Below are 22,930 nucleotides of genomic sequence, written 5' to 3' on the forward strand. Positions count from 1 at the left end.
GCAACAGAAGCAAAATGAAAACAAAGTGCTTTGTAATCAAGTTTTAAGTGCTCAAGGCAGGTTGCTTTCTAGTTTCTTAAACAAAATAACTGAGTAGAGCTGCCAGAAAGCTAAAGAGAAGGATGAAGTAGTAGCTCCTGGAGTCACTCATGTTCAACCCCATTTCCAGCAGCAAGCTTCTCTGTGAAAGGGCTGTAGAACACATTCGTAAGTGTGGAAACGGGTCATCATGGGACTGGAAGAACTCCAGCCTGGGTTCCATACTGAGAAGGTGGCTCTAGGCTTATACCAGTCTGGCCAAGAAATTATTCTCGCCTACAAAATTCTGGAAACAGTCTCCTCTAACATTTACTAAGTGCTATAATCCTTTAAATGTACTCACCCATCTTAGCACTTATGTATCATTTTCTTACAAAATAGTTCTTGAGCAAAGTTAATATGGGTTTCTAAGACTAACACTGTTCTAAGACTTGGATTTGAAGTTTTACTATAAGATACTAATTTTATATATATAAATATGTATGTATGCATCTATGTATACACATATATTATTAAAATACTTTTACTAATAAAGAAATGCTTGTTTTGTTTCAGGGTTGGGCTTCTTGGTATCTTCTATTATTATCGACATGAGAATACCTATTTGTGACTATTCCGCGGCACTTTCCACACAGCCATATGGCCTAGGCTTACCACTTCCACAACATCCAAACAGTGTTCCTAACCATTTTATGAATTTTACATAATTGGCACAGTCCGTACCCAGGATATCACTCACCATTTGGTGCATACAGCAGAAGCTTATTTAGAGTAAATTAATGATAAAGAACAGACATGTGTTTGATGGTGTGTTCCAAGAGCCAACTAACTAATCTATAAAAATTTGGTTGAAAGCATTTAGACTTCCTCAAGTTGGTCTGTTACCAAGTCATTTCTAATCCTCACTTTTCAAATCAATCTTCAGGCACACTTGTATAAACATTAAAGCAGCAATAAGGAAAAACTTCTGAGTGAGTCCTAAGTTCCTTCACTAAAGTACAATTTGAAACTCTAAAACAAAAGGCTTTCTTAGTTACTTTTAAAAATGAATTCGATTCTATACCATATAATTTTAATTGTATGTAAAATCGAAAAAAAAGTTAAAAAAAAAAAGACAAACCCACAGATGCAGAGAATAGATGTGTGGTTGCCAGAGATGGGCCAAGGAGGGCAAGTGGATGAAACAGTTGAAGATGATCAACAGGTATAAACTTCCAATTATAAAATAAATAAGTCCCGGAGATTTAATGTATAGCATGGTAACTACAGTTAATAAAACTGCACCATTGTCTAGATACTGCTAACAGAGCAGATCTTAAAAGTTCTCATCATTAGAAAAGGAAGGCTTTATAACTACATGTAGTGATGAATGTTAATTAGACCTATTTGGATTATTTCTCAGTATATACATAGATCAAACCATTGACTATGTGGTATATCACAATAGAGACATACATACATACAATGCTCTATGTCAATTATATCTCAATTTAAAAAAAGAATTAGATTCTGACTTTTACCGGTTTTTAAACTTTTGTAAATATACAACCCTATGGATTGAAAACATCAAAGCAAATTTTAAAGGAAAGAAGAGAAGCCCAATAGAAGTCATAGCGCCATGGAAAGATGCTTCTGTCGACGCCACGAGTACTTTGACTCAGCTCTTTTAGCAATTAATAATTTTCTCAGCTTTGTCCCTATTTTTTTCTTGAGAAAAACAAAATCTTTAATAACTGTCAGTGAAACCTTTCAAGCAGTGAAGACTGCTTGGAGACCTATTCCTTGATGAAGGGTAATAAGCACTGATTGTAAGGCCCTGGACCAATGATACCCCTTAATGAATGGTTTGACGTCCATTTTGTAACCTCAGAAGTGTCAACCATAAAACTTTCAAGTACATTAGTCCCCCCTTATCTATGGGGGATATGTCCCAAGACCCCTAATGGGTATCTGAAACCACAGATAGTACCTAACCCCACAGGTGCTGTTTTCGTATACACATACACCTATGACAGAGTTTAACTGATAAACTAGGCACAGTAAAAGGTGCACAATAACTAATAATCCAGGAGAACAATTATAATGATATATTGTAATGAAAGTTATATGAATGTAGTCTTTCTTTCTCCCTGTCAAAATACATTATACTGTACTCACCCTTCATATGATGATGTGTGATGATAAAATGCCTAGTGATGAGACGAAGTGAGGCAAATGTCACTGGCACTGTGACAGACAGTTAGGCTATTACTGACCTTCTGACAGTATATCAGAAGATGACTAGCTGCTTCTAGATTGCTGCTGATGGTGGGTACCTGGGACCGCAGGTAACGGGGCGGTACAGTATCAGCACAAGCTCTGTTTCCGCCAGCAAAGCAACACCACAGGGGCACCAACTTGCAGTACGGAAGACTCCACTGACCCCGTAACCAACTCATGCATTCTTCCCGAGGGATTAGTGTTTCCCAGTTCTGGCTTATTCTTTGTTTTCAAATTTAGCTGAAGCATATGGAGCAGTTACATAAGTCCTCTTGGGCACTGCAAGTATTCTCAGAAGCAGTACTTATCGTTCCAGTAAAACTTTGTGGGGGAAAGGACTAAAAAAGGTAAAGACTAATGAAAAATTGGTCACAACTAAAATGTGGGCACATAAAAATTGTTCTATAATAAAATTATGACATTGGCAAGGATTTACATTTGGGCAGAAAATAAAGATGGCTTATGTCAGGATAACCAGGAAAAAAATACAATGGTAGTCAAAACCACTACATCAAAAATGGTCATGTCCAAAGTGTACCCACTAAACACCCAGTCAAGGACCCTGGTATAAATACCAATTCTGTCCCTGACTAACAAGCTACTAACTCTCTTCTCAGCATCATCATTTTATCCACAGTAATGCAACTGTGGTAGCATTATATAGAGAGATACAGCCTTCCTTTAGTAAGAAGGTGAGAAACACAGTATCTCCTCAATTTCATAAAGTTTTTTTTACAAGGGACAAAGTGTCTAACATACGTGAATGACTCCCACAACAGGTAAAACACTATAGAAAGTTTATCAACAATATAAATATACTTAATTGATTTTGGTTAATTCTAAGCATATTTTGAAGATAAATTATTTCTGTAAGTGTGAAAAATCTCTTAGATTTTTTTCATTTAATTGGCACTAACTTATTTACTTTTAATTAAGTTTTTATTTTAATGCCAGTATACTTAACAGAAAGTGTTACATTAGTTTCAGGTGTACAATATTGAGGTTTAACAATTCCATATATCACCCAGTGCTCATCACGACAAGTACACTCCTGAATCCCAAGCACCTATTTCACCCTTCCCCCTACCCCCTTCCCCTCTGGTAACCATCAGTTTGTTCTGTATAGTTAGGAGTCTGTTTTTTGATCTGTGTCTCTCTTATTTTTTCCCTTTGCTTATTTGTTTTGTTTCTTAAATTCCACATGAGTGAAATCATATGGTATTTGTCTTCCTCACTTATTTCGCTTAGTATTATAATCTTTTGCTTCATCCATGTCATAGCAAATGATAAGACTTCATTATTTTTTATGGCTGAATTCCACTGTGTGTGTGTGTACATATGTATGTATATACATACACCACCTTTTCCTTATCCATTCATCAATCGATGGACACCTGGGCTGTTTCCATAATTTGGCTATTGTAAATAATGCTGTAACAGACCAGACAAAAGGGTCTATGTATCCCTTTGAATTAGCATTCTTGTATTCTTTGGGTACATACCCAGTAGTACAACTGCTGGATCATAGGGTGGTTTTAACTTTCTGAGGGATCCCCAAACTGTTTTTCGCAATGGTTGTATTGCTTTGCATTTGCTTCAAAAGTGCAAGAGGGTTCCTTTTTCTCCACATCCCTGCTGACACCTGTTGTTTCTCATATTATTGATTTTATCCATTCTCACAGGTGTGAGGTAATATTTACTGTAGTTTTGATTTGCATGTCCCTGATAAGTGATAATGAGCATCTTTTCATGTGTCTGTTGGCCATCTGGATGTCTTCTTTGGAGAAATGTCTATTGATGTCTTCTGCCCACTTTTTAATTGCATTATTTGGGTTTTAGGTGTTGAGCTATATAATTCTTTACATATTTTCAATACTAACCCTTTATCGGATATGTCATTTATCTTCTCCTATTCCAATGGTTGTCTTTTAGTTTTGTTGACTGTTTCCTTCACTGTGCAGAAGCTTTTTACTTTTATGTAGTCCCAATCATTTATTTTTGCTTTTATTTCCCTTGCCTCAGGAAACATTATCTAGAAAGACGTTGCTACAGCTGACGTCAAAAAAAGTTATTGCCCATGTACTCTTCTAGGATTTTTATGGCTTCAGGTCTCATATTTAGGTCTTTAATCCATTTTGAACTTATTTCTGTGTATGCTGTAAGAAAGTGGTCCAATTTCTTTCTTTTTCTTTTTTTTTTAAGATTTTTGTATTTATTTCTAAGAGTGAGTGAGTGCAAGTGGGGGGAGGGGCAGAGGGAGAAGGACAGAATCTTAAGCTTGACTCCCCACTGAGTGAAGAGCCTGACAACGGTGGCTTGATCTCAGGACCCATGAGTTCATGACCTGAGGCGAAACCAAGACTTGGACACTTATCCAACTGTGCCACCCAGGCACTCCAAGATTGTCTTTTTCCCATTGGATATTCTTTCCTGGTTTGTTGAAGGTTCAGTGACCATTTAATTGTGCGTTTGTTTCGGTATTTTCTCTTCTGTTCCATTGATCTATGCATCTATTTTTATGCCAGTACCATACTATTTTGATTCTATAGCTTTGTAATAAAACTTAAAATTCAGAATTGTGATGCCTCCAGCTTTGCTTTTCTTTTTTTTTAAGATTGCTTTAGCTATTTCAGGTTTTCTGAGGTTCCACACAGATTTTAGGGTTATTTGTTCTAGTTCTGTGAATAAAAAGGTGTTGGTACTTTGATGGGATTCCATTAAATTTGTAGATTGCTCAGGGTAGTAAAGACATTTGAACAATATATGTTCTTCCAAATACTGAAGCATACTCTTTCCATTTCTTGGTGTTGTCTTCAATTACTGTCATCTGTGTTTTTGTTGTTGTTGTTGGAAGTTTTATTTTTTAATTTTAATTTTTTTTTGAGTTGACACACATTGTTACATTAGTTTCAGGTGTATAACATAGCAATTTGACAACTCTCTACATCATGCTCACTCACCATAAGGGAAGCAACCATCTGTCATGATATCATTACAATATTAGTTACTGTATTCCCTATGCAGTACATTTTATTCCCATGACTTATACATTCCATAACAGGAAGCATGCACCTCCCACTCCCTTTTATCCATTTTGTCCATCCCCCCACCTTCTTCCTTCTGGCAACCATCAGTTTGTTCTCTATTCACATGTCTGAGTCTTTTTTGTTTGTTCATTTGCTTTACTTTTCTCAGTCTAACTTATTTCACATAGTATAATACACTTTTTAAAATTTTTTTTTTAAATTTTTCAGTGTTCCAAGATTCATTGTTTATGCACCACACCCAGTGCTCCATGCAAAATGTGCCCTCCTTAATACCCCCCACCCCACTCTCCTTCAAAACCCTCAGTTTGTTTCTCAGGGTGTACTATCTCTCATGGTTCGTCTCCCTCTCCAATTTCCAATTCGCTTTTCCTTTCCTTCTCCTAATGTCCTCCATGTTACTCCTTATGCTCCACAGGTAAGTGAAACCATATGATAATTGACTCTCTCTGCTTGACTTATTTCACTCAACATAATCTCCTCCAGTCCCATCCCTGTTGATAAAAAAGTTGGGTATTCATCCTTTCTGATGGAGGCATAATATTCCATTGAATATATGGACCATATCTTCTTTATCCATTTGTCCGTTGAAGGGCATCTTGGCTCTTTCCACAGTTTGATGACTGTGGCCACTGCTGCTATGAACACTGGCATACAGATGGACCTTCTTTTCACTACATCTGTATCTTTGGGGTAAATACCCAGTAGTGCACTACCCTATGACCCTGCAATTGCATAATACACTTTGGGTCCACTGATGTCTTGCAAATGGCAAGATCTCATACTTTTTTATTTTTATAGCTGAATAATACTGTATATATACACCACACTTTCCTTATTAATTTGCTCATATTTGCTTTTTGTATTCCATGTCTAAGTGGATCATATGGTATCTGTCTTTCTCTGATTTATTCCACCGAGCATTATACCTTCTAGGTCTATTCATGTTGTCAAAAATGTCAAGATCTCTTTCTTTTCATGGCTCAGTAATACTCCATTTTGTAATATTCCAATATATCTCTTATCTTTTTTTTTTTTTTTAAGCTTTCATTTAAACCCCAGCTTGTAAACATACAATGTACTACCAGCTTTGGGTATACAATTCAGTGACTCAATACCTATACACAATAACCAGTACTCATCCCAAGTGTACTCCTTCATCTCCATCACCTATTTCACCCAATCCCCCCACCCACCTCCTCTTTCATAAACAACAGTTTGCTCTCTATAATTAAGAGTCTCCCTGGTGCACCTGCATGGCTCATTCACTTGAGTGTCTGCCTTCAACCCAGGTCATGAACTCAGGGTTCTGGGATCAAGTCCCACGTCAAGCTCTGTGCTCAGCGGAGAGTCTGCCTCTCCCCTCTCCCTTTGCCCCTGCAAACCACTTGTGCTCGCTCTCTCTCAAATAAATAAATATATTTAAAAAAAAAAGTCTTTGGGGGCACCTGGGTGGCTCAGTGGGTTAAAGCCTCTGCCTTTGGCTCAGGTCATGATCCCAGAGTCCTGGGATCGAGCCCCGCCTCAGGCTCTCTGCTCGGCAGGGAGCCTGCTTCCTCCTCTCTCTCTGCCTGCCTCTTTGCCTACTTGTGATCTCTGTCTGTCATATCAATAAATAAAATCTTAAAAAAAAAAAAAGTCTTTCATGGTTTGCTCACTCTTTTGTTTTCCCCTATGCTCATTTGTTTTGCTTCTTAAATTCTACACGAGTGAAATCATCTGGTATTTGTCTTTTCTGACTTTACTCATTTAACATAATATTCTCTAAGGCACCATCAACAACGTAACAAATGACAAGGTTTTGTTCTTTTTTATGGCCGACTAATATTCCATTGTCTCACACACACACACACACACACACCCCTCCATTGTGTGTGTGTGTGTGTGTATGTATATCTCACATTTTCTTTACCAATTCATCAGTTGATGGACATATCATCAGTGTTTCATAGTTTTCAGAGTATAGGTGTTTCACGTCTTTGGTTAGGTTTATTTCTTGGTATCATATTATTTATTTTTGGTGCAATTGTAAATGGGATTGTTTTCTTAATTTCTCTTTCTGCTGCCTCATTATTGGTATACACAAATGCAACAGATTTCTGTACATTGATTTTCTATCATGGGACTTGACTCAATTTATCAGTTCTAGAAGTTTTTTGGTAGAGTCTTTGGGTTTTCCCTATGGAGTATCATGTCATCTGCAAATAGTTGAAGTTTTACTTCTTCCTTACCATTTTGGATGCATTTTATTTCTTTCCCTTGTCTGACTGTTGTCGCTAAGATGTCCAGTACCATGGTGAATAAATGCGGTGAGAGTGGACATCCTTGTCTTATTCCTTATCTTATTCCTAGTTTTTCTCCATTAAGGATGATATTAGCTGCAAGTTTTTCATATATGCCCTTTATTATGTTCAGGTATGTTCCCGCTAAAACTACTTTGTTGAAGGTTTTTATCATGAAAGGATGTGGCACTTTGTCAAATGCCTTTTCTGCACCTACTGAAATGATCACAATTCTTATCCTTTCTCTTATTGATAATGATGTATCATATTGATTTAGGAATACTGAACCGCTCTTGCAGCCCAGAAATAAATCCCACTTGATCGTGATTTTTTTTTTTTTAATGTAGGGTTGAATTTAGTTTGCTAGTATTTTGTTGGGATTTTTTGTATCTATGTTCATCAGGAATATTGGCCTATAGATCTCTTTTCAGCAGTGTCTTTATCCATCCCGTTTTGGTATGAGGATAATGCTGGCCTCACAAACAAATTCAAAGGTTTTCCTTACTCTTCTATTTTCTTGGAATAGTTTGAGAATATTAGGTATAAACTGTTCTTTAAATGTTTAGTAGAATTCATCTGTGAAGCCATCTGGTCCAGGGCTTTTGTTTGTTAGGAGATTTTTGATTACCAAATCAATTTCTTTGCTGATTATTGGTCTGTTCAAGTTTTCTATTTCTTCTTGTTTTGGTAGTTTATATGTTTGTATGTTTCTAGGAATTTATCCATTTGGTAGTTTATATGTTTCTAGGAATTTATCCATTTCTTCCAGGTTGTCCAATTTGTTGACATATAGTTTCTAACATTCTGATTGTTGGTATTTCTGTGGTTTTGGTTGTTATTTCTCCTCTCATTTGTGATTTTATTTATTTGAGTACTTTCTTTTTTTCTTGTTAAGTCTGGCTATGGGTTTATCTATCTTCTTATTTATTTTCAAAGAACCAGCTTCTGTTTTCATTTATCTATTCTACTGTTTTTTGTTTCCATATCACTTACTGCTCTGATCTTTATTATTTCCTTCCTTCTCCTGATTTGCTGTTTGCTGTTCTTTTTCTAGAACCTTTAGGTATAAGGTTAGTTTGTTTATTTGAGATTTGTCTTGCTTCTTGAGGTAGGCGCCTGTACTGCTATAAACTTCCCTCTTATGACTGCCTTTGATGTGTCCCAAAAGTTTTGGACCATCATGTTTTGTGTGTGGGGTTTTTTGTTTTTTGTTTTTTTTTTTTAGAGATTTTATTTATTTGACAGAGAGAGACACAGCAAGAGAGAAAACACAAGCAGAGGGAGTGGGAGAGGAAGAAGCAGGCTTCCTGCTGAGCAAGGAGCCTGATGCGGGGTTTGATCCCAGGCCCCTGGGGTCATGACCTGAGCTGAAGGCAGATGTTTAACCGACTGAGCCACCCAAGCAGGCCTGGACCATCATGTTTTCATTTGTATTTGTTTCCATGTAGATTTGTCTTTCTCCTTTGATTTCCTGGTTGATCCACCATTCCTCATTTAGTACCATGTTGTTTAACCTCCATGTATTTGGGGTCTTTACAGATTTTTTCTTGTGGTTGACTCCCAGTTTCATAGCATTGTGGTCAGAAAAGATGCCTGGTATGACTTCGATTTTCTCAAATTTGCTGAGGATTGTTTTGTGGGCTAATACGTGATCTACTCTGGAGAATGTTCTGTGTGTACTTGAAAAGAATGTGTATTCTGTTGGTTAAGAATGGAATGTTCTGAATTTATCTGTTAAGTCCATCTGGTGCAATGTGCCATTCAAAACCACTGTTTCCTTGATTTTCTGTTTAGATGATCTGTGCCTTGATCTATTGTATTATCAATTAGTTCTTCTATATTGGTTATTAACTATTTATGTATTTGGGCGCTATGTTGGGTACATACATATTTACAATTGTTACATCTTCTTGTGGGATTGTCCCCTTTATTATTATTTAGTGCCCTCCTTTGTCTCTTGCTACAGTGTTTGTTTTAAGGTCCAGTTTGTCCAATATAAGTACTGCTACCCTGGCTTTCTTCGGACATCCATTTACATGGTAGATGTTTCTCTATCCCCTCATTTTTAATCTGCTGGTGTCCTGAGGTATAAAATGAGTCTCTTGCAGCCAGCGTATAGATGGGTCTTATTTTTTTTTATTCATTCTGTCACCCGATGTCTTTTGATTATTTAGTCCATTTATATTCGAAGTAATTACTGACAAGATATGTATTTATTACCATTTTATTACTTGTTTTGTGGTTGTTTCTGAAGACTTTCCCTGATCCTTTCTTGTCTGTCTCTCTTTCATGTTTTATTGATTTTCTTTGGTGATACATTTAGATTTCTTTCTCTTTATTCTTTACAAGTCTACCAGTGATTTTTGATATATAGTTACCATTGGGTTTGTATATAACCTCTTCTGCACATAGCAGTCTCTATTAAGTTGATGGTTGTTTAAGTTTGAACCCATTCTTTTCTCCTCTTCTCCCCATGTTTTAGGTATATGTTATTATAATTTATATCCTTTTTGTGTGAGTTCCTTGACTGATTTTTTACAGAAATATTCATTTTTACTGCTTTTGGATTTCCTACCTTTATACTTCATCTTCGGTCTCTTCTTTACACTCAACTTTCCCTTTAATATTTCTTACAATGCTGGTTTAGTGGCCATGAACTCCTTTTACTTTTTGTTCGTCTGGGAAACTATCTCTTCTATTCTGAATGATAGGCTTGCTGGACAAAGTATTCTTGGCTGAGGATTTTTCCCATTATGCACTTTGAGTATATTGTGCCACTCCCTTCTGATTTGCAAAGTTTCTGTATCTTTGCAGAAAGATCTTTGCAGAAAAAATCTCCTGCTAGCCTCATGGGAAAATCCTCTCTTGTTATTGTTATGACAAACTGCAAAGCTTAAGAGATAAAAATCAAAATAATGCTTTTTACTTAGCTTCCATACCCAAACTCATTTGCATATTGATAACCACCACAGATATATAAGCAGATTTTTCCTTTAGATAACTCAAATAAGAAGTTGTCCTGGGGTCAAAAGAAAGAAGGCATCTCTTTTTAAAAATGGCTAGTTTAGGGGTGCCTCAGTGGCACAGTTGATTATGTGATGGATTCTTGGTTTCAGCTCAGGTTGTGACCTTAGGATCATGGGATCAAGTCCCACTTCCGGCTCTGTGTTTAGCACAGAGTCTGCTTTGGATTCTCTCTCCCCTCCCCACTCACCCCACACAACCAGGTGGGGAGGCGCATGTGCAGGCCCACACACACTCTCTCTCTCAAATAATTAATCTTTCTTTAAAAAATGGCCAGTCTAAGAAATTTCCTATTTTGATGATGGTCCACATGATGAGGATGAAATATGAGAATATCCTGCATTATAATAGAAGGACCTCTATGTGTTGCTGTAGTTAACAGAAATGCGCAAATTTTACTTTTTACAATGCAAAAATTGAAATAACTTTAATTTGTGCCATTAAATGTTCTAAGAATTCTCTCAGGTTATTCACAAGATTTCAGATTTCACAAAATAATAACAAGATAAATCTCTGAGATGTTTTCCTTTACCATCTGGTGTCCTCATGTTGAAGAACATTATCAGTTTTACTATATCTGATTTCTATCACACTTACTTTTTTGTGATAAATGCTACAGAGTCCTCTCTCTATATCAGGTAGTTTACGCAGATGATTTTCTATCTGACCAAACACACTGGATTCTGAATGGAGCACTTCAGATACAGCATCTAGTCGAGCATTTATCTCCCTGTGAGAACAGAATAGTAACAATTATAAGATATGTTAGCAACTCGGAACATAGACATTTCCCACTTTTATGCCCAGCACCATGACAATAGCTACTTAGAAAAACATTAAGGGACTCCTCCTCCATGCCTCTGGCCCTTCCTAATCCCTATCATTTGAATCAAAGAGCAGGTACCATACAAGGGAAGTCAATAGCTAGGTGCAGCAGAAACTGCCTCATTAGCTTTTCCGCTCCCCCTGGGCAAACACACAGACGACATTTCCCAGTTTCCCTCTGCAATTAAGCAAGGCCCTGTACCCAAGTTGTAGACAATAAAATGTAAGCAGGAACAATTAAGCCACTTCTGGCTTGGGTCCATAAAATCATCCTGTGTGATCTTTCACATTGCTCTTTCCTCACTGAATGTTGGGCCCAGAACAATCTTGGAAGCCACATGGAAGACTGTCTTAGCCTGGATCTGTTAGTGGAACAGAAAACCCATCACTCCCATATTTGCTACCAGCTGGACTTTATATTAGCAAGAAATAAACTTTTGTTGTACTTAAATCACTGAGACTGAGGATTTATTTGCTACAACTGCTTGTTTGACCTTGGCTAATAGAATAGGTCCACAATGGGCAACCGAGTTTTCTAGTCTGACTGAAATGACTAATCATATCAGTCAAAAACCAATTCATTCAGTCAGCCAACCACTTTGATAGAAGATTTGGTGGTGGTGGCTGACCTGATCACCTGTTTGACTGAAGTGGGATGAGGCATACCGAGCCTGAGCTAAGACTGGGAGCAGTAACAGAGAGTACAGAAGATAAGACATCAGGAGACAAGGGTAGACCAGAGTTGCAGCGTGGACCACCTGGGAGAAAACGGTGAGGCTGTCAACTTAAAATGGAAACCTGATTGGCTAAATGTGCCCTAAATGGGATGTGGCCCATCTAGCACCTCTAAATGCCAAAGGTAGGTATGATAGCCATAATGTATTAAAGACTGAGTTAAATAAACATACCTAGTAGATAATGAGCACTCAGTAAAAATTTTTTTAAATGAACGAATGAGCAAGTAAGCAAAAAATCAAAGAATGAACTGACACGTCAGGCCAAAGGGAAACATGACCTTCTGAATACACGTTTGTCTAACAAAGTTCTGTTGGTACCATACCACTGATATGAAGGGCAAGCCTCAGAATCCTGCCTAGATGACTATTAAATTGAGAACTTCCCAATTAATTGAGTGCTTTTCTCTTTATTATCCTTCCAACTACTCTGTGAGGTTATGCCTGTTTACAACATGCATACTAACTTGGTTTCATTTCTAACCCATTTTTCTCTGGCTCATACTCTACTATGTAGAACAGGTATCTGGTTCAGCATGACACAGTAGAACACAACCGAGCTCTGTAGACAGACACACTGGTTCCTCCATTCTCAGTGGGGTGGCCTCTTAAATCAATCCATTTCTTTCCATCTTTACTATCGTTACACTAGTTTAAGTAAAAATTGTTTCTCACACAGACTACAAAGAGAGCTTCCCAAGTTTTCCTCCATCCACTTCTGTTCATGTTTCCAATCCAGTCTCCACACAGTAGCCTGAGTGGTTTTCCAACCATACCTCTGCTTTCACCTCTTCAACGACTTGCCAATAATCTTAGATGCAAATCCAGATTCCTTCCTTAACCCAGAAGACAACTTGTCCCTGCTTACCTCTCAAGTCTCAATTCAGGCTGCTGCCACTCTCTTCCTCTCACTGTAACTTTCAGTTAAACTGAACCTGTTGCATGTTTTGGTCACTCCAAGTTCTCTGACATCAGGGCCTCCTCATTTGCTGCTTACTCTGCCTTGAAGACTCTTGTCCTCTTTTCTACTACCTACCAGCTCCACTTTGTTTGGCAAACTCCTACCTACTCTTCTTCTGGAAGGGCTTTTTGGACTCACCAGACCAGATTTAATCCTCGATCATCCTTTTCCACACAACCCTCTACTGTGTTTCCATAGTGGAAATCGTAATTATATTTACTTCTCTGTCTTTTCTGCTGGACTGTAAGCTCAAAGAGAACAGGGATCATTTCTTTATTCCCACAGTTCTGGGATGACAATATGTGTTCAATAAGTAGTTCTTGAATTCAATTCAGCTCAATTCCGAAGACTACATATAAAGTAAATCAAGATGAGGTGAAAAAAATAAAAAATTAAATTTTCTTCGCATAGGATTGTTGTGATAAAATAAATCAATGTTTTACCCTAACGTTTACCCAAAATGCTATACAAATATAAAGTTTTATTTTAATAACTCACTCCTGCATAAATGAAAGATAACACCAATTGGAACAGACTAGGTTGATGCTACAGATGGTATGAGGACAGATAAAATAATACCATCTGTGAACGTATAAGACAGCCTACAAAGATAGCTGCTCTCTCAAAAATTATAAAGGTTGTTGGAGATACAGAAAGATAAAAGCAAAAGAGGTTAATAAAAGCCCAAGTCATATTTATGAAATCTTCCAGAAGATTTTTTTAAAAATAGACATAAAACTATAAATTTCTTAGAAAGAGATGAAAAAGGTTGTGCTAAGTTGGTCTGCAATCTGGAAAAGTACAAAGGTACTGGCTTTTTATTTTAGCCTAATGACAGCACAGGCAAAAGCATATTTACTATGAATCATTTTGGTTTTAACCCGGCCTTCACTGGTTAGGGAGGTAATCGCTCAGAAGTTAAAAATCTGGGCAGCTGACCTCAGTTCAAATCCAGCCTCTTCCATTTACCAGTTATTTAGTCTTGCCCTAGTTTCTCCATCTATAAAATGGGAATAATAATAATGGTCTCTAACTCAGAGCTGTACACGAATGCAATGAAATAATGCATGGTAAACAGTAACTACTTAGTCCAGATTAGCTGTTAACGGTGATCTTTATTTGCTTATACAATTTGTTTGGTAGATACCACAAAGAACAGCAGGAGATGGATTAGAAGGCTGCACTGAGAATGACCGAACGCATTACTAGTGTTTAAAACAGGCAGGAAGAGATTGAAGGGGTGTGCAGCACTGATTACTACAAACTTCTCACCACTGGGGGAGCTACAGTTCTACTTTTATCTCCTATCTGCAGATCAGAATGCAAATTACTAAAATGACTTCTAATCAAGTTTTTTTTTTTTAAGTTTGCATATCTTGGAACTGTTCTTTACTTGGCAGGAGTAACAAGACTTGCCAAATAACTCTAATAAAACAGTATGTCAGATTACCAAAATAGAGAAAAAATGTTTTGGTGCAATCAATGAGAGATTCAGTTCATGACAGTAAACAAAACAAGAAGTAGCACTGTCCAAAAAAAAAAAAAAAAAAGCAGCACTGTCAACTAGATGATGATAAAAGAATTTGTGTCAAGATGCCCTAAAGTATTCTATAGTTGATTTTACAGCATGACACATTCCAAACAAATGAAAGGAAGATACGTGAGTCATTTCATTCTATATGACAAAAAACAATGGACTTGAGGTCCTTTGATGACAAAGATTCTTCTTTACCACCAAAGACTCAAGGACTAAAAGTGGGTGTCACTGGAGTCCTTCACATTTGAAGAATTGGGTGATGATGCCAGTATCTATTGTGTGTGGCTGTCACTCAGGAACACAGTACGTAATCTACAGCTGTTGCATTGTAAGGACATGTGATGAAGTCTGAACCTCGTGGGTGCTATTTGTGGAGATGCCTCTACAATCCTAACATAAGGTTACCTGGAGGGGCAGGGGGCAGGAGCCGATAAAATACAAACTACTGAGGGGAGGTGGTGTTTTGTTGTGTTTGTTCTGACTTCTCACTGAAAAGTTTGCTCTAAAGACAGGCGATATAAAATGAGTAAATTAAGTTCAGACATTACCACGCTGGCCATGCAATATGGCTCAACTACCTACCTACACAGCTCTCTAATAGAAACACGAGAGTGCCTGTGACTACTTGGATCTCCCTAGCGTCACACACATCATTCACTCATTCATCTGTCTCATATGAGAATACTGTGTCATTCATCTAATGATAATAACAATTACCAAGTGCTTACAAAAGTACCAACTGTAGAAGTAGCATAGGAAAATGGATGGGAGATGGAGGCTGAAAGTGTGAGAGTGTGACGGCAGGAGCTAGGCAGCCAAGCCAGCGAACGGTCATGAGAGGGATGTGTACCACACAGGAGCTGGGACTTTCTCCTGAGAATGGGACCCAATGGGTTACATTTCAAAGGACAGAGGACAGTGGAAGGAAGACTCCAGCGGAGGGATGTTGACACTCTGAACTTGGGTAAAGGATAGAGGGATGAAAAAGCACAGGTCTGAAGAGATATTAAGGAGATCAAGTTAACAAGAGTTGTGACAGATTAGATAAGGCAAGGAAGGAGGGGGAAGAAGGAATAGCTTGAGTAAGGAGATGGGCTATGAGTCATCCACAAATATCATTATTTTATTTATTTACAAAATACATCCTAAGAAGCTATTCTGAATATGTACCTTGTTGCTAATTATACATCACCCAACAAGCTTTTGAGGATTTTTATCACTCCTATTCTAGTGACACATCATTTTAGGAACAGACAACAATTCACCCTTTTTGGAATATTAAACAGAACAAATTTTCTGACAGCTACCCTCCATTACCAGTTTAGAACATCAACTTGAGTCTTTGAAAAGAGCGTAATATGATTTTTGCTTTTGGTAATGGTGAGAACCAGTACTTTCAGATTATCATTCTAATGAGATTAATTCTAATTCTAATTTCAGGTTATTATTGTAATAATAATATCATTCTAATGAGGACAATTTAAAAGCCAAATGAAATAGAAAAACATGTTCTTAAAAGTATCAAAGAACTAACAAAATGGTGAGGAATGAATACACCAAAATCTAAAAGACAACAAGAACCTAGAGGAGAAATCCAGCCGTCAAAGCCACTTCTATACCAAAGAGACCTGCTGAACAATGAGCTAGACTCACAGTAAAGATGAACTTGCAGCATGGGTTAGCCTCATTTGGATGACCTAAAACACACAAACGCTGAACTTGAATTAAAATGGGCCCAGCATGGTCATGCCACCCAAGAACATGGCAGAACCAAACTAACAGAGAAGGCAACTTCATCCTGGCCCTCACATTATTCTTAAAATAAATCTCCAAAGCATATAATCAGTACGCAAAGATAATCAAGCATAAAAAGCAACTAGATGAGTAAGAATCAACAGAAACAAGAGACAACAGGAACAGACATACAAACTATGACGCTTTGGGCAGGGAAAGGAGTGGTTAAATGAAAAATAAAAACAAAAAACAACTCAATAAATCCAAAAGAAATCACTGAAAGAAAGCAAACAAAGCAGAGAACAGGTGGGAAAATTAGAAACCAAATCAGTTATGTAATTTTTAGGGCATTACAGGGGATCTTTCTTTGCTCTCTGCTCTCTGTAATTTTTTTTATATCTGACTGTAGTGGCTGGCATACAGTTTCCGTGTGATTTAGTGAAGTGTGGATTTCTCATTTGTTCTCAAGGTTTGGACCCACTGTGCTTCCTAAACCTAAGGATTCATATCATTCATGAAATATGAGAATTTCTCCTCCTAATAAAGGACTGTCAAAGAGCAATCTCTTTGAATACTATCTCTCTCCCTACTCTAATTTTCCTGTGGAAATCTGATGAGGATTATGCTAGACCACCTAATTCGTTTTTGTCTTTCAATTTCTTATATTCTTTATTGTACTGTCTCTCTGTGCTATACTCCAGTAATTTCCTCAGATATTACCCTGTATTACAGTTATTGCACCTATTCCTGTGTAACCCACCCACTATTTCTAAAAGTTCTATGTGGTTCTTTTTAAAAAACAACCTACTCTCCTTTGATGGCATTTTTGTTTTGTGCTCATATTTTTAATCTTTTTTGTATTTCTTTTAACTTTAATTCCTCTAACTTTTGATATCTATCCTCATAATCTCATTATCTGAAGGTCTTGCGATTCTAATTCCGCTGTTTATAATTTGTGCTTATATTCATAGTTCCTTGTTTCCCTGTCTTTTGCAATTGTGGTCTGTGAGCTTATGGTAGAGCTCTCTCTTTGGGATTCCTAGGAGGCATGGACTGAGGGTGTATCCCTTCAGGGAGGGCCTGCATTTGCTTCTGCTAGGAACCCTGAGGCATGGGACCACTTAAAACAACTTTCACAAGTTGGAAATTGTCAGACCACACAGATAGTACAAATTGGAATAGCAAACCTGAGTGAGAGTGAGACTGGGGTTGAGAATTCTTGGCAAATTTCCCCTCTGTAAAGACTACACGCCAAGACAAACGTATTTCCTTCTCCCCTCTCTTTAGTGAAATTATGATCCTTTGAGGGTCTCACATTACTACAGGCTCCTAACTTAGACACAAAGCCCTTACTCCAGTTTCCCACAAGGTTTTTTAAAACCCAATCTTTTTGACTACTGAGGCAGAGGCCTAGGGGGGCAACGGCAGCAGCAAAATCAACTCCCATTACTAGAGGGTATTATGCTGAGCGAAATAAGTAAAAAATCAGAGAAAGACAATTATCATATGATCTCCCTGATATGAGGAATTTGAGAGGCAGAATTGGGGGCTTGGGGGTAAGGAAGGAAAAAGTGAAACAAGATGGGATGGGGAGTGAGACAAACCTTAAGAGACTCTTAATCTCACAAAACAAACTGAGGGCTGCTGGGGGGAAGCGGGTAGGGAGAGGGTGGTTGGGTTATGGACATTGGGGAGGGTATGTGCTATGGTGAGTGCTGTGAATTGTGTAAGCCTGATGATTCACAGACCTGTACCCCTGAAGCAAATAATACATTATATGTTTAAAAAAAAAATCAATTCCCATTTCCAGCTTCTTCTTTAATTTGTTCCCTCAGTTTTTCCCCTTATCACTATTATTATTTATTAAGATTGGCTATGTCCGAAAATGATGTTTTATGCTTTATACAGCATATCTAATTCTTTCAGATAGGGAAGTATTTTTAATGACATTATAGCCACAGGAAATGAAGTCCTCCCACAGCATTTTGAGGTGATGTATTCTGAAAATCCCCACCAGTCAGGGCGCAAAGAGAGAAAAACAAAACTGGAAGAGCCAAGAAGGAAAAGATCTCCAACTCTCCCTCCTCACTCTCTCCTGCATATCTTCTCCTCAGCACAAAGGAAAGCTGCCCTTTCCTGCTGGTCACGCAAACCAGGTAAGACTTCCCTGGAGGCCTGCTTACCACAGAACAAAGCAGAGACCAGCGGCAGACTCCTGGATCTAAGCCAAGAGACACCAGCTCCTCCACAGGCACTAAGTCAGGGCAGACGCTTGGGTAAGGGGTGCTTGGGGTCACTTTCTTCTTGGCAACATCAGTTTCTGCTCATATATTCACGCGGCGAGAGGCAGGGGCAACACCAACCAATCTTGGTTCTCCGCTACGCACCACCTACCGCTCTTCATTCCTATCTGTGAGCAGGACTGTGTCTCACTGGGCTGCGGAAAACCACAGTCATCAAAGGCGAACACTGTGTTGGCAGGTTCATGGCAAACCACAAAGAATAAAGAGGGCCTCCTGATGGTAGTTCAGGGCAACAAGTTCTGGAGAGTTTAAAATGGCATTTAGTTCTGTTAATACAAATTAAATGGCAGAGGGAAGAAATACATAACATTTTACTACTCTGTCATTTAGGCCAGAGTTATGAATTAGAAATAAATCATTAATACTCCAAACATATGAGTTTACCAAAATAAAAGTCATTTAATTATTCAAGAGAATGAACTATCACTAGAATGTACTTAGTGCTTTAGAAAATTACACAAAAATGTAATCAATAGTCAGGGATCTATTTCCTAACACCAACAATTTTCAGTTTTGCTAATTTCAATGATTTATGTGATTTAAATACCAAGAATAACCTTAGCATGCTTAATTCTACTTTAATATGCTTAATACTATTTAAAGTTTTCTAAAAATTAATTTGAATTTAAAAAGTATTCTTCATTTGCTCTAATTGTGCTACTGAGCTATACAGCATATAATGGTAAGAATTTTATCTTAGGTACGAAAGCTTTCCCTATCTGCATCTCCTGCTCACTAGATTATACCTGGACCAAATTAGATTAGAAACTCCTTGAGAGTAGGAACGCCTTGTCACTGAGATAGTAATACAAAATTTAATGTAACTACCTTATACTATTAAGGGAAACAAGCAAAGAGTATTGTGTATATTATGCCCCATCCATGTAAAAAGGGATGGAGGACTATATATTCCTATTTATTGTTTATTTTTTAACACTGAAAGTTTTGGGGCGCCTGGTTGGCTCAGTCATTAAGCTGCTGCCTTCGGCTCAGGTCACAATCCCACGTTTTGGGATTGAGGCCTGCATAGGGCTCTCTGCCCAGTAGGAAGCGTGCTTCTCCCTCTCCCAATCCCCTTGCTTATGTTCCTCCTCTTGCTGTGTCTCTCTCTGCCTAATAAATAGATAAAATCTTAAAAAGTCAAAATAAAAAAGTAAAACAGAAAGTCTCTGGAAAGATATACAAGAAAATAATAACCATGATTATCTAATCGGAACTAAGCAGATGTGGGTCAGGGATGAGAGACAAACATTTTAATATATATCTTTTTGCTTTTTTAAAGATTTTCTTATTTATTTGAGAGTGAGGGAGAGAACACGAGCTAGGGGATGGGCAGAGGGAGAGAGAGAAGCGGATTCCCCACTCAGCAGGGATCCCCGAAGCAAGGCTCGGTCCTAGGATGCTGGGATCATGAACCCAGGACACCAGACACCGGGATCACAATCCCAGGACACTGGGATCATGACCTAAGCCAAAGCCAGATGCTTACCAGCTGAGCTACCCAGGCACCTCTCTTTTTCCATTTTTAAGCTCTGCAACTATGTAAAGGTGTTGCCTATTCAGAAATTTAAATAAGTTCATAATTTAACTGTGTAAAAAAAAAAGAAAAAAGAAAAAGTACAACAAAGTTGAAACAACAATACAAAGTTAAAGGAAAAATAGCCCAACTCTGGCAATAGACTGCTAGGTATTCATTACATATGGCTTCTTCCTCCTTGACAAACATTTGTCAACCTCCCCTGCAGTTAAGTGAGACCATCAGAATGAGTTCTAGTCAAGGACATGTAAGCAAAAATGATATTTGCCACTACAAGACCTGGTAAGCCAAAAATATGTTCTCCATGCTCTGTCCCTTTCCTCTGGCTGGATGTCAGTGCCCAGGCTGACCTCAGAAATCCCATGTTTAAGACTGAATAGCCTGTGGAGTTCCTAAATGCCTTTGTGAGGACTTCCAGCTCACCCTCAATATGGCAAGACCTTGGACTGTTCATGCAAAGAAGATAAAGGAGAAATCCATTTTCACTGTTAGAGCTATAAAACTGCGTGGTGGTTTTTTTTTGTTTTGTTTTGTTTTTTTTGCTGTTGAGAAGACAGTTTCTCTAACCAATGCATGACCTTTAGTGTTAACATGTTCTGAGTCAGTCAGAACATGAGGCTGGGCTTCCTAAGGTCCCAGGATGGAGTCAGGCTTAGAGCATTAAATAAATGAGAAAGGTTGTGATCCAAGCCCAACCAGACAAAATGACAGAGTTCATTTGCTAACGGATGCATCATTCTGAGAGGGGACTTACAAAGACACTACCTACTCACCAGTGTTCCTTGCAAATTCTCCTCACAATCCTGACTGCAGCTACAGGCGAAATATATAACACAAGAACGGACTAGACTCAGGAGACCTGACTAGACAGAGGCGGGACACCTGACAGTGGCCCCCAGCCTCCACCCAGTCAACACAGAAAGCCTCCAGCTGGGTCACCTGACCCCTGTCTTTATTTTAACTGCTATTAGCATATCCTAATGTAAGACTAGATAACGATTTATTTTTCTACTCCCCTATTAATGACTAGGTTGCTTCCAGTTTTTTGATGACAAATTATAACCAATTATAAAGACCACAGCTATTTTCCTGAACCACATAAGTGATGCTAGGAACCAGAACAACTCTTTCTATACACTGTCTCATTTGGTCCTCACAACCCTGTGAACTAGGTTTTAGAGCTCCCACTTTCCAGGTAAAGAAATAGAGGGTGTAGCAAAATTCATAACTTGTACGAAGTGACACCACTGGATGAGGGAAGCAGAACTAGAGGTCAATGGGACACTTGGGTGGCTCAGATGGTTAAGCGGCTGCCTTTGGCTTAGGTCATGACCCTGGGGTCCTGGGATCGAGCCCCACATCGGGTTCCCTGCTCAGTGGAGAGCCTGCTTCTCCCTCTCCCTCTGCCTGCTGCTTTGCCTACTTGTGCTCTCTCTCTCTGTGTCAAAACAAAACAAAACAACAAAAACTAGAGGTCAAGTCCTAATAACACTCCAAGTATGCTTCTAGATGGGCCCTATGTGCTAGCTGGATTATCTTGGATAAATAACCTGGTCTCAGTATTCCACACCTATAAAATGAAATAATAACTATCTCTGAGGATAGCTGGAAGATTTAATAGACATATCACAGACTCAAAAAATGCAACACGGACATCAGTTTTCTGTGCTGCCATTTTCTGTCCACTCCCACACACAGCCCACTTAGAGAATAACACCTCTTACCTCAGAGCCCTCAGCCCTCTCCCTTCCCACCACGGCTACTTTTCTCTCCTCGACCTTTAGATCTGGACCTTTGCTCCTTTCTACCTAAAGATTTTCCTTAATCTTTTTTTCCCACATACAAATGTCTCTTTCTGATCCCTAAAATGAGCCTAACATTTTGTGTAAATACCTTCACCTGGAAGACACAGACCAGAGTGCTTTTCAAAAATAAGACCAATGGATGATTTTTCAGAGTACTGTACTTCAGGCACAAAATTACAGAATGTTTGCAACTTACAAAATTCAGGGTTCTTTACAACATCACTTCAGATGTTGAATAAATGTGTAACACATTTAAATGATAATCAAAATACTTGTTTCCATCCAAGAGATGAATATATTCAATCTGTTTGCACCAAAAAGGAGGAAAGATGAAATTACTGAGCATACCTGTTATGGGTTGAATTGTATGAACAAAAAATACATGGTGAAGTCCTAAACCCCTGTGTCTCAGAATCTGACCTTAGTTGGAATCAGGGTACTTGTAGATGTAATTAGTTAAGACAAGGTCATACTGGAATATGGGAGGCCCCCAATCCAATACGATTACAACCTTACTGAAAGACTGTCATGTGAACAGATATGCACACAGGAAGAACACCATGTGAATGTGAAAGCAGACAGAAAAGAGAAGCATCTAGCAGCCAAGTGATACCAAAGACTGCCAGCAAACCACCAAAAGCTAGGAGCAAGGCACAGAACAGCTTCTCCCTCTGAGAACTCCGAAAGAGCTGTGAGACAAATGTGTGTTGTTTAAGCTATCCAGTTTGTGATGCTTTTTTTACTCCCAGCAAACTAATACACTATCTAATCTGCCCATGGAATTTAAATTATATAGGCATGGCCTTAAAGAGTCATAGGAAAATCACAGTGTATTTCTAATTTTTC

At 38.2% G+C, this 22,930-nt stretch overlaps 1 protein-coding gene across 3 annotated transcripts in view; it reads right to left on the bottom strand.

Moving 5' to 3' along the window:
* Positions 1–22,930, bottom strand: part of MSH3 (mutS homolog 3) — a 174,280-nt gene that overhangs the window by 76,581 nt on the left and 74,769 nt on the right. For all 3 annotated transcript variants that reach the window (XR_004381402.1, XM_032847505.1, XM_032847514.1), the window contains exon 13: positions 11,246–11,378. Coding sequence is in view for 2 of the 3 variants with exons in the window: in XM_032847505.1 (XP_032703396.1) it covers positions 11,246–11,378 (133 nt within the window). In the remaining variant the exon portion in view is untranslated. The remainder of the gene's footprint in view (positions 1–11,245; positions 11,379–22,930) is intronic.

Source organism: Lontra canadensis, unplaced genomic scaffold (genome assembly GCF_010015895.1).
Source record: "Lontra canadensis isolate GAN:19392208 unplaced genomic scaffold, GSC_riverotter_1.0 scaffold4, whole genome shotgun sequence".
In the NCBI taxonomy this organism is placed as follows: Eukaryota; Metazoa; Chordata; class Mammalia; order Carnivora; family Mustelidae; genus Lontra; species Lontra canadensis.